The sequence below is a fragment of the Artemia sp. Qi Xiang Cuo genome, chromosome 8, assembly GCF_049724085.1.
Source record: "Artemia sp. Qi Xiang Cuo chromosome 8, ASM4972408v1, whole genome shotgun sequence".
NCBI lineage: Eukaryota > Metazoa > Arthropoda > Branchiopoda > Anostraca > Artemiidae > Artemia > Artemia sp. Qi Xiang Cuo.
The window spans coordinates 34397779-34411180 of record NC_142801.1 but is presented as its reverse complement, the minus strand read 5'-3'; the positions used below and the strand labels follow the sequence as shown (position 1 = coordinate 34411180).

Genomic DNA, 13402 nt, shown 5'->3' with positions numbered 1-13402 from the left:
AGTGGTGTTCTGTCATGGTTTACCTTGTCAAAGTTACATTCTCTTAATTTTTCAAAGTTCATTTTGAATTTCTTTCATTGAAATACAAGAGTTGGAGCAATTCAGTAGTGTTACGTCTTGGTTTACCTTTTAAAAGTTAAATTTTCTTGATTTTTCAAATTTCATTTTGGATTTCTTTCGTTGAAATGCAAGAGTTGGAATATTTCAGTAGTGTTTTGTTGTAGTTTACTTTGTCACAGTTACATTCTCTTGATTTTTCAAAGTTAATTTTGAATTTCTTTCATTGAAATTAAAGAGTTGGAATATTTCAGTAGTGTTTAGTTATGGTTTACCCTGTCAAAGTTACATTCTCTTGTAACTCAAGAGTTGGAATATTTCAGTAGTGTTTTGTTGTGCTTTACCTTGTCACAGTTAAATTTTTTTGATTTTTCAAAGTTCATTCTGGATTTCTATCGTTAAAATGTAAGAGTTGAATTATTTCAGTAGTGTTTTCTCTTGGTTTACCATGTCACAGTTACATTCTCTTAATTTTCAAAGTTCATTTTTGGATTTATTTCGTTGAAATGCAAGAGTTGGAATATTTCGGTAGTGTTTTGTTGTGCTTTACCTTGTCACAGTTACATTCTCTTAATTTTTCAAAGTTCAGTTTGAATTTCTTTCGTTGAAATGCAAGAGTTGGAATATTCCAGTAGTGTTTTGTCGTTGTTTACCTTGTCACAGTTACATTCTCTTGATTTTTAAAAGTTCATTTTGGATTTCTTTTTTATTGAAGTGTAAGAGTCAGGTTAGGTTAGGTTTTTTGAAGAAGCGCAAAATGTTCAAGTTCTCTTCTGAATTTTCTTAAAGAAAAGAAAAAAGTTAAAGTCCAATTCTAATTTTTTCCAAAGAAAATAAAAAATCTCCAACCTTTTAATAAACATTCTAAGCGTTTGACATGCTAACATATCAAAAAATAATGGAAATATAACAAAGTAATGTATAATATATTTTTAATGAAATAACTACATGTAGCATATTAACACAAAAATAGTTTTCAGATATTATTATACATTATTAACATCGTTGAACAACGTTGGACATTTTGAATCTGTTCCATAAAATAATTTATCATGTTCTCTTTTGATACTAGAGTTACTTGCTTCTCTTAGTTCATAAACGGTATAATAATTATTCATCCATTTTGATTCAAATACAATTTTTACAGGGGTGTCACCTACTGACTCAATCTGTATTTCTTCTTTAGTATTATTTGATTCATTGACTATATTATCTATAGTAGTAATAATGCTCACTTATGCTTCATTTTCCATCAATTTATCTTTATAATCATTGATGATATTGAATGCCAATGCCCTTTTTATTTTGCCAGCGATTTCACTGTCTATTCTTACTGTGTTTAGTCCCCCCCAAAGGCCCCCCCCCACCCCCAATGACCCCCGGGCCCCAAAGAACCCCCTCCTTCCCATCCCCCTCCCTTTCCTAATACATAGAAATAAAAAAGCCATAGGTTATATTAGGTTAGGTTAGGCTAGATTAGGTTAGGTTAAATTAGGCTAGGTTAGGTTAGCCTATGTACGCGCGCGTACAAAGGCTAACCTAACATAACCTAACTTAACCTAACCTAATCTAGCCTAACCTAATCTAACCTATGGTTTTTGTATTTCTATGTAGTGGGAAAGGGAGGGGGTGGGAAGGAGGGGGTTCTTTGGGGCCCGGGGTCCTTGGGGGGGGGGGGCAGGGGGCCTTTGGGGGGGGGGCTCATGATAAGCTAACCTAATCCAACCTAACTTAAACAGGGAGAAATGTTTCTATTTATTTATTAATATTTATTCATATGGCTGTATCAATTATACTCTATGGTTGGTCAAAGACACTATGCAGCTGTCTCAGTGATGCTGTAGGGCGGGTTATCGACACTACCTAGTTAAATGTAGGTATTAAATCAGTAATTTTCACACTTTGGCAGGATAAACATCTTGTATCATACTTAGAAAAAAAGTGAAAATGAATTATTCAGTGAAAGTGTGTACACACGATAAAATCATCGTTGTGTTGAATACCGACATAGATCGTTATTTAAACTATGAGACGAGCATTAATGGATATCTTATTGGAAATGTATGTGTGCGTTGTCATGATAGTGAAAAGCTAAATTTCTTTGGACTATCGAAATCATTCAACATTGCTCAAGGTGGAAATGCGAGAGTGAGATCACCAGAGATGATAGTGCTAAAGGAGAATGCCAACTTAAAAATAACAGTTGATGAAGATGGTCATCTTCTTGCTAATGGTTCTGGTAACACGATACCTATTGATAGATCCTATTCCCATCGTTCTGGTATTACTATTCAAATGAAAGCAAAGAGGAAAAGAAAGGCCTACTGCTCTAGTGTAATAAATCATATTATGTCTACCTGCCAGAACTGTTACCTGTGTAAACACAGTGTGAGAATAGACAGTGAAATCGCTGGCAAAATAAAAAGGGCATTGGCATAAAATATCATCAATGATTATAAAGATAAATTGATGGAAAATGAAGCATAAGTGAGCATTATTACTAATATAGACCATATAGTCAATGAATCAAATAATACTAAAGAAGAAATGCAGATTGAGCCAGTAGGTGACACCCCTGTAAAAATTGTATATGACACAAAATGGATGAATCATTATTCTACTGGTTATGAACTAAGAGAAGCGAGTAACTCTAGTATCAAAAGAGAACATGATAAATAATTTTATGGAACAGATTCAAAATGTCCACCGCTGTTCAACGATGTTAATAATGTATAATAATATCTGAAACATATTTTTGTGTTAATATGCTACATGTTGTTATTTCATTAAAAATTTATTATACATTACTTTGTTATATTTCCATTATTTTAGGATACGTTAGCATGTCAAACGCTTAGAATGTTTATTAAAAGGTCGGAGATTTTTATTTTCTTTGGAAAAAATTAGAATTGGACTATAGCTTTTTTCTTTTCTTTAATAAAATTCAGAAGAGAACTTGAACATTTTGCGCTTCTTCAAAAAACCTAACCTAACCTGACTCTTACACTTCAATAAAAAAGAAATCCAAAATGAACTTTAAAAAATCAAGAGAATGTAACTGTGACAAGGTAAACAACGACGAAACACTACTGAAATATTCCAACTCTTGCATTTCAACAAAAGAAATCCAAAATGAACTTTGAAAAATCAAGAGAATGTAACTGTGACTAGGTAAACCGCAACAAAACACTACTGAAATATTCCAACTCTTGCATTTCAATGAAAGAAATCCAAAATGAACTTAAAAAATCAAGAAAATGTAAGTGTGATAAGGTAAACCACAACAAAACACTACTGAAATATTCCAACCCTTGCATTTCAACGAAAGAAATTCAAAATGAACTTTGAAAAATCAAGAGAATGTAACTGTGACAAGTTAAACCACGACAAAACACTTCTTAAATATTCCAACTCTTTCATTTCAACGAAACAAATACAAAATGAACTTTGAAAAATCGAGAGAATGTAACTGTAACAAGGTAATGCATAAAGAAACACTTCTGAAATATTCCAACTCTTGCATTTCAAGGAAATAAATTTAAAATGAACTTTGGAAAATAAAGAGAATGTAACTGTGACAAGGTAAAGCACAACAAACACTACTGAAATATTTCAAATCTTGCATTTCAATGAAAGACATTCAAAATGAACTTTGAAAAATCAAGAAAATGTAACTGTGACAAGGTAAAGCACAACAAAACACTACTGAAATATTTCAGCTCATACATTTCAATGAAAGAAATCCAAAATGAAATTTGGAAAATCGCGAGAATGTAAATTTGACAAGGTAAACCATGACAAAACACTACTGAAATATTCCAACTCCTGCATTTCAATGAAAGAAATCCAAAATGAAATTTGAAAAATCTAGAGAATGTAGCATTGACAAGGTAAACCATAACAAAACCCTACTGAAATATTCCAACTCTTGCATTTCAATGAAAGAAATCCAAAATGAACTTTGAAAAATCAAGAGAATGTAAGTGTGACAAGGTAAACTACGACAAAACACATTTCAACGAATGAAATCCATAATGAACTTTGAAAAATCAAGAGAATGTAACTGTGACAAGGTAAACCACGACAAAACACTACTGAAATATTCCAACTCTTGCATTTCAACGAAAGAAATCCCAATGAACTTCGAAAAATCAAGAGAATGTAACTATTTCAAGGTAAAGCATAACAAAACAAATTTCAACGAATGAAATCCGTAATTAACTTTGAAAAATCAAGAGAATGTAACTGTGACATGGTAAACCATGACAAAACACTACTGAAATATTACAACTCTTGCATTTCAATGAAAGAAATTCAAAATGAACTTTGAAAAATTAAGAGGATGCAACTGTGACAAGGTAAACCACAACAAAACACTACTGAAATATTCCAACTCCTGCATTTCAATGAAAGAAATCCAAAATGAACTTTGAAAAATCAAGAGAATGTAACTGTGACAAGGTAAACCACGACAAAACACTACTGAAATATTCCAACTGTTGCATTTAAATGAAAGAAATAAAAAATGAACTTTGAAAAATCTAGAGAATGTAACTATGACAAGGTAAACCAAGACAAAACACTACTGAAATATTCAAAGTCTTGAATTTCAATGACAGAAATTCCAGAATTAATTTTGAAAAATCATGAGAATGTAATTCTGACAAGGTAAAGCACGACAAAACACTACTGAAATATTCCAGCTCTTGCATTTCAACGAAAGAAATCCCAATGAACTTCGAAAAATCAAGAAAATGTAACTGTGTCAAGGTAAAGCATAACAAAACACATTTCAACGAATGAAATCCATAATGAACTTTGAAAAATCAAGAGAATGTAACTGTTACAATGTAAACTATGAAAAAACACTACTGAAATATTACAACTCTTTAATTTCAAATACAGAAATCAAATATGGACTTTGAAAAATTAAAAGAATGTAACTTTGACAATGTAAACAACAACAAAACACTAATGAAATATTCCAAATCTTGCATTACAACGAAAGAAATTAAAAATGAACTTTGAAAAATCAAGATAATGTAACTGGGACAAGGTAATACACAACAAAACACTACTGAAATATTCTAACTCTTACATTTCAATTAAAGAAATTCAAAATGAACTTTGAAAAATTCAAAAGAATATAACTGTGACAAGGTAAAGCACAACAACACTACCGAAATATTCCAACTCTTGCATTTCATCGAAAGAAATCCAAAATAAACTTTGAAAAATTAAGAGAATGTAACTGTGATAAGGTAAACCACGACAAAACACTACTTAAATATTCCAACTCTTGCATTTCAATGAAAGAAATTCGAAATGAACTTTGAAAAATTAAGAGAATTTAACTGTGACAAGGTAAACCATGACAAAACACTACTGAAATATTCCAACTCATGCATTTCAATGAAAGAAATTCAAAATGAACTTTGAAAAATCAAGAGAATGTAACTGTGACAAGGTAAATCACAACAAGACACTACTGAAATATTTCAACTCCTGCATTTCAACGAAAGAAATTCAAAATGAACTTTGAAAAATTAAGAGAATGTAACTGTGACAAGGTAAAGCACAACAAAACACTACTGAAATATTCCAACTCTTGCATTTCAACGAAAGAAATCCAAAATGAACTTTGAAAAATTAAGGGAATGTAACTGTGACAAGGTAAACCATGAGAAAACACTACTGAAATATTCCAACTCTTGCATTTCAATGAAAGAAATTCAAAATGAACTTTGAAAAATTAAGAGAATGTGACTGTGACAAGGTAAACCACGACAAAACACTACTGAAATATTCCAACTCTTGCATTTCGACGAAAAAAATTCAAAATGAACTCTGAAAAAATCAAGAGAATGTAACTGTGGCAAGGTAAACCACGACAAGACACTACAGAAATATTCCAACTCTTGCATTTCAACGACAGAAATTCAAAATGAACTTTGAAAAATCAAGAGAATGTAACTGTTACAATGTAAAGCATAACAACACACTAGTGAAATATCCCATCTCTTGTATTTCAACTACAGAAATCCAAAATAAACTTTGAAAAATCAAGAAAATGTAACTGTGACAAGATAAACCACGACAAGACACTACTGAAATATTCCAACTCTTTCATTTCAATGAAAGAAACTCAAAATGAACTTTGAAAAATCAAGAGAATGTATCTGTGACAAGGTAAAGCACAACAAAACACTACCGAAATATTCCAACTCTTGCATTTCAACGAAAGAAATTCAAAATGAACTTTGAAAAAATCAAGAGAATGAAACTGTGACAAGGTAAACCACGACAAAACAATACTGAAATATTCCAACTCTTGCATTTCAACGAAAGAAATTCAAAATGAATTTTGAAAAATCAAGAGAATGTAACTGAGACATAGTAAACCACAACAAGACACTACTGAAATAATCCAACTCTTGCATTTCAACGAAAGAAATTCAAAATAAACTTTGAAAAATCAAAAGAATGTAACTGTGACAAGGTAAAGCACAACAAAACACTACTGAAATATTCCAACTCTTGCATTTCAATGAAAGAAATTAAAATAAACTTTGAAAAATCAAGAGAATGCAACTGTGACAAGGTAAACTACAACAAAACACTACTGAAATCTTCCAACTCTTGCATTTCAACGAAAAAAATCCAAAATGAACTTTGAAACATCAAGAAAATGTAACAGTGACATAGTAAACCACGACAAAACACTATTGAAATATTCCAACTCTTACATTTCAATTAAAGAAATTCAAAATGAACTTTGAAAAATCAAGAGAATGTCACTGTGACAAGGTAAACCACGACAAAACACTACTGAAATATTCCAACTCTTCCATTTCAACGAAAGAAATTCAAAATGAACTTTGAAAAATCAAGAGAATGTAACTGTGAAATGGTAAACCACAACAAAACACTACTGAAATAATCCAACTCTTGCATTTCAATGATATAAATTAAAAATGAACTTTGCAAAATCAAGAGAATGTAACTGTGACAAGGTCAACCACAACAAAACTCAACTGAAATATACCAACTCTTGCATTTAAACGAGAGAAATTCAAATTAACTTTGAAAATTTCAGAGAATGTAACTGTTACGTAGTAAACCCCAACAAAACACAAGTGAAATATTCCAACTCCTGGATTTCAATTAAAGAAATTAAAATTAACTTTGAAAAATCAAGAGAATTTAACTGTGAAAAGGTAAACCACGACAAAACACTACTGAAATATTCCAACTCTTGCATTTCAATGAAAGAAATTCAAAATGAACTTTGAGAAATCAAGAGAATGTAACTGTGACAAGGTAAACTACAACAAAGCACTACTGAATTATTCCAACTCTTGCATTTCAATGAAAGAAATTCAAAATGAACTTTGAAAAATCAAGAGAATGTAACTGTGACAAGGTAAACCACAACAAAACACTACTGAAATATTCCAACTCTTGCATTTCAACGAAAGAAATTCAAAATGAACTTTGAAAAATCAAGAGAATGTAACTGTGACAAGGTAAACTACAACAAAACACTAATGGTGGGAGGGGGAGCCAAAAGTTGTGGGGGATGGGGACCCTTTTGTGTCTCAAAATGCGCAAATTAAAAAGTATTAAAAAATGGGGGGGTAAGGAGTGACGAGGGCTCTTTGGGGGCCCAGGGGCAATCGGGGGCCCTTTGGGGTTGGGGTAGGGGGGTTGTTGGGGTAGGGGACCTCACAAAACTGTTCAAATGGAGCTTGTGTATTATAAAGACCACAGAGTTTCATCCTCACCTCCTCTTCTAAATCATCTTCTAAAATAATCTTCTAAAATAACTCAAACGATTCCGCTTAAATCATCTTCTAAAATTCCTCAAACTGTTTCGCCCAAATAATTCCCTAAAATGCCTAAAACGGTTTCCCCCCAATAATCCCTAAACGTAATTTCTGCGTGTTCCTTTTTTTTTGGCATCCCTGCGCTGTCACATTTGAAATTCCTAGGAAACCCTTTCCCGCGTTAATCTCTTCATCTCATAAATGTTCCTAGCTACACTATTATGGTTTCGTTAGAATATCAATTTATCTCACTGAATTAAAGATCAGTGAAGCCGTGTTTAACAATAGAATTTCTATCTCTTTAGACTCCCGCATAATCCTATTCCCCTAAGTGAAGCCATATGCATTCCCCTCTGTATCTCAACCATCAAACAGTACGAAACAATGAAACATACATCAAAGTGAGAAAAATCCTGTTTTTTCATTTTCAGTGACAAAAACCATAAATTATGTACTGTCAGCGTTACACTAAATTGTAGATGGCAGCACATGTGTTTTCGTAGGGCTGGTACCCCCCTTTCTACTGTGGTTAGAGAGCAATCGGCTCCCTCCCACGCTCATCAATTCCCCAAGCACATCCAATCAAAATTCCGAGATAGTAATTTTGTTCAGTATAGTTGAAAGGTCCAGTGACTATGTCTCTGAGGATATCATCCCCCCCCAGAGCCCTTGGGCCGAGGGCTGTAAAATTATGCAATCCGCCCATTGTTCACACACAGTATTTGTTATTGTTAAAGGTGGGCATGTTTGACCTTAATTGTCCAAACACACGAAGGGCACTTAAGTGAACCGTTCAGAGAATGTTCAGGGGAGTGTTGACCTAAATCAAAACACGTTATTTGCATACGGATTGTGAAAAGGGTGTAACTCAGAAATGACTGAGTGTATTAATGTGGAACTTCCAGAACATAATACCTCAGATGATCAATAGACCAAAAAGGCAATATTTTCTTTCCACTACTACTAGTAATACTAATACCACAATACTACTGCTACTACCGCCCCTTCAACTACCACCTTTAACTACCACTATTACTATGATACTAGTACTATTAAGACTAAGGGTATGAAGGTGAAAATTTGAGGGAATATAGAGAGGAAATTTGAACTAAAATAGAACACACTATCTGCAATAAGATTGACAAAATGGCGCTTCTCATGAATATATTAGGGAATTAGTCTGAACTTTCAGGAAATACTTAAAGGGATAGGTCATTTGACAAAAGACAATATCTGCACGCTACTACTAATACTATTATCGCGGCTACTACTATTACTACAACTACTCGAACAGCAAAATTGTTGTAATGTGAAATGTGAAATTGTTGTAAGCCTGTCGATCTCTTCTCTTGTGCAAGGATGCCCTGGGAAATTTGAGAAAATTTCCCAGGGGGGAGACGCCAGAATAGCAGTGGTGGGTGGGGGACAGGGGGGAAATATTTTAGGATACATTTTCTTAGGGATGAGTTTATTTTTGAAATCCTCAAATAAAAAGAGCGATTAAATTTGCATGCAAAATTAAACTTTAAATTTTAAAAACGATGAGAATTCCTGGCGAAGGGATCAATCCATTTAATCAAAATATATCAAATTATGGATTTAATTTTAAAGAAAATCAGACTCAAACCAAAATTACAGAAAGATTTATTCCTTCCCAGGATTATAACAGCTGTAGACTTGTCTTTATGCAAATTTTCTAAGCCTTAGAAAAGGCTACAGAAGGAGCAGAGATATTCACAACTCACCCTGCCCGCATAGATACCACGTTCTGATTTTATAACGGCCATATAAAATGTACCGGTACTTGTCAGCAAGGCCATATCCAGGGGGGTTAGGGGGTTTGATCACCTCCCCCCCCCCGAAATGTTTGTCTGACTCGTAAAAAACGTATAAAAAATGAATATAAACAAACTTTTTATGCTTCTTTTAAAGTTTTTTTGGTGCTTGTTAAGAATCCGATAAACACGCGAGAAATGAATTTTCGTTAATGCTAGTTAAATAAAAAAAAAACAGGATGAATATATAATAGTTTATGAACGAATTTGGGCTATATATTTGCACATTAGGGGTGGGGTGGGTGGTGGGTGCAAAGCATAGCATATATTAAATACGTAACCTAGCCCTAGGTACCTTTTCTGCCCCTTTAACCCCAAAAAACTAAAGTTTAAATATCTTTTACGGAGTGAGCAATACCTCACTATGCTGCGGAAACCTGTTTTCATTAGTTTATCGGATTCTTAACAAGTACCATTTTCGTAGCCTCCCCCCCCCGAAAAACAATCCTTTTGTAAACCCCCCTAAACGCCCCTCTCCCCCCAAACGCCTCCTCCCCCCCCTAGGTACCCCCCCCCCTAAACGCCCCTCCCCCAAAAAAACAGTTCAAATATTGTAAACGCAATGAGAAATCACGCTTTGCGATCCATTTATCCATTGCAAATACCCGTTTTACGGGTTCCCTGTAGTATTTCCGGACAAAGTATATAGCGCTGTATGGGATATAATGCACAAGTACCGAAACAAATGTTATAACCGATTTTTATATCCAAAAAATAAAGAATGATATTATTATTTTCAAGGGCCCTAAAAGCCTTAAAATTGAATTTGCGAGAACAGAGATTGGTAAATTTTTACCAGATCATATTATTGAGTTAGGAATAAAGTGAATACACCATTTGATGCCTTTTTTTTATGCTGATTACGAATATAATAATAATTTCTAGGAAATGATTCTAGGAATTTCAGAAATTTATTTCAGCTCCCCCCCCCCGAAGTATGCAAATTCAGGGTATATATTTCTACATTAAGGGGGGTGGGGGTAAAGTTTAAACTTACCTCCCATTTACATTAGAAATAAAATTTGCCCCCCCCCCCCGTAATGTAGAAATTTATACCCTGAATTGGCATATATAGGGGGCTAAAATTCATTTCCGATAGAAATGATTATTATATTCGTAATCAGCATAAAAAAAGGCATCGAATGGTGTATTCACTTTATTCCTAACTCAATAATATCATTTGGTATATATTTACCGAATGCTGTATTCACTTTATTCCGGTCAATATATACGAAATCATATTATTGAGTTAGGACTAAAGTGAATACATCGTTCGATGCCTTTTTTTATGCTGATTACGAATAAAATAAGCATTTCTATCGGAAATGAATTTCAGCCCTCCCCCCTCCCCCTATATAGGCTATACCTAACCTAACCTAACCCAGAATTGGCATAATATGATTTGGTAAATATTTACCAGAAATGGCGCCTAGTGATGTGTTCACTTTATACGAAAAGCGAACCAATTATGAAGCAAGAATTGTTTTATCATATTTGATACCCTGAAAAATACGGGTGAACTGCGATTGTAATATTTTGGAACTTTTAGCCTGTAAACATATAAGATTTACCTTGCGAATGGCTTTTCATCAAGAATGTAACTATTCTCGATGTTATCTTTCTTGATAAACTGGGAAGCCTTTCCATCTTCAAGAATAACCATCCCTTTCACAGCATTCTTTAATTCACAAAGAGGCTCGATTTTCTGTCTCTGCCCCAGTCGCTGACCTTTCTTATTTTTAGAAGCTTTAGCCTCATCTTTCGGCGTTGCTGCTACTAAATCACCAGTTGCGCTTGGTCGATTCTTCATCTTTTTTCACTGTATAGCAACTATCAAATATAATCACTTTACTTAACGATCCACAATTTCATTCATTGATGTGTGTTATACTGTAAGCGGGTTTCAACTAACTTTGACTGTACAGGCGCTGTGCGGCTGAGGCGATCTTCTCTTATGTCAGCTGAGTATTTTTTTAACGCAGTTTAAAATTCCTGCACGATGTCTTAAATCAACAAGTTTAAACCAACCCAAGAGCGTCTAAAAAACCGATGCAAAAGTAAAGTAATCCTTGTTTGATACCAGTTTGTTTAAGGTTAATCGCCCATTTATTTGCGCTCAATTTTTGGGACAGACCTACGAATCCTAGTAACGTCACAGCTTGGATCAATGCGATAGTAAAGACGGTTTATGACAGTTTTGATAAAGAAACCGCCTATAATGTATAAACTTTGAATGGAAGATTAGATTTAGACACTTGAATTCTTTCTTTGATATTAAAATGGAAGAAGCTATGCGAAAAATCTTCAGATTTTGATGAAATAAGGACCTGTGGACTGCCCCCCCCCTCCTCTCCGCGTGTGCATAAGCATCTACAGACTTAATCGAACAAAATTCAAACATGTTTATATTTTGTAAGTAGATGAATAACAAATACATCGCTTACGGTTTCCGATCAGAATACTTCTAAGTTGTTTTTTTTTTGTGGGGAGACTGGAGAGGGGGAAGAGTGGTTGAAAACTATGGATTTTTTACCAAATTTTTTAATTTTTGAAGAACTCTAAAACCCAGAAATATATTATTTCCAAGTCGTCAATGGAGTTATAATCTTTTAAGCGGCATATCTTTCTACTCAGTATCTCGAGTTAGCCTTGCCTCATACCTTTGATTTGATTCAACTGAAAAACTTCGCTCAAAAATTGAAGAAAAATTCCCTTAAAGAGATTTTTGAACTGAGCTGCATCGGAAATGGTTTTGTTTTATGGTATATCAAGCACAGTTTTTATCTCTATAGGTGCGCCACCAGGGAGCTATCCATCCTCAGATGCACCAAAACAACGATGCTGCCCATGCACACTGAGTCTTATTCGATACCTCTTTATGGATTTTAGGTCTAATCTGTCTTCATATGCTTCTAGAGCAACTACTTCTAAATCTGTACCTTTTTTTTGTAAGGATAAAACAGAACCTAGGTTCTAAGTTTTGAAATTGTTCAACAATTGGAGCAACTCAGGTACTAATTTTTTCTGTTGTAGTTCTGTAGAAATAACTGCTCATTATTCTCATGGATCCCTCTTTTACCCAGTTTTCATTTTTGGATTGTCCCTTAGTAATTTGGAACAAATTACTAAGGGACACACTTACAATTTTTGTCTGAACAAATACAATTTTTGTCTGACCAAGCTTATCATGGGCAGTGCAATAGCGCCGCCTAAGTAAAGGGAGATGTGGGCACAATGTTTTTTGGTTTTAGACCAGGACATTTCGTATCGAAGGAGCTATCGTAAAAACTTCAAAAAGGGCTCATTCGGTTAAAAATTGAAAGAAATCGTGCCCTTTTTAATAGTCGAAAGTAACCGGAGGGCAACTAACCCCCCTCCCATGCCCATTATTTCCCCAAGCACATCCAATCAAAATTTTGAGATAGCCATTTTGTTCAACGTAGTTGAAAGATCCGGAAATTATGTGTTTAAGGATGACAACCCCCCATACAGCCCTCAAGGAGAGGGTTGTAACTTATTGACTAGGGGTACTCAAGGTTTATATAGAAAGGATGATCGTATAAACTTCAGAAGGGGCTCATTGGATTGCTAATTAGAAGGTTTAGTGCCCTTTGTGAAATTCAGAGTGATCGGAGGGTGAATACCCCGCACGCCAATGAATTCCCAAAACACATCTGATCAAAA

The 13402-nt window shown here is 34.1% G+C and overlaps 1 protein-coding gene across 1 annotated transcript in view; it reads right to left on the bottom strand.

The window, feature by feature from the left end:
- Positions 1-11635, bottom strand: part of LOC148949350 (uncharacterized) — a 177224-nt gene extending 165589 nt beyond the window's left edge. Inside the window, exon 1 of the mRNA XM_089092679.1 lies at positions 11290-11635. Within this exon, the coding sequence (XP_088948805.1) occupies positions 11290-11528 (239 nt within the window). The 5' untranslated portion in view covers positions 11529-11635. The remainder of the gene's footprint in view (positions 1-11289) is intronic.
- Positions 11636-13402: the final 1767 nt, after the last annotated feature.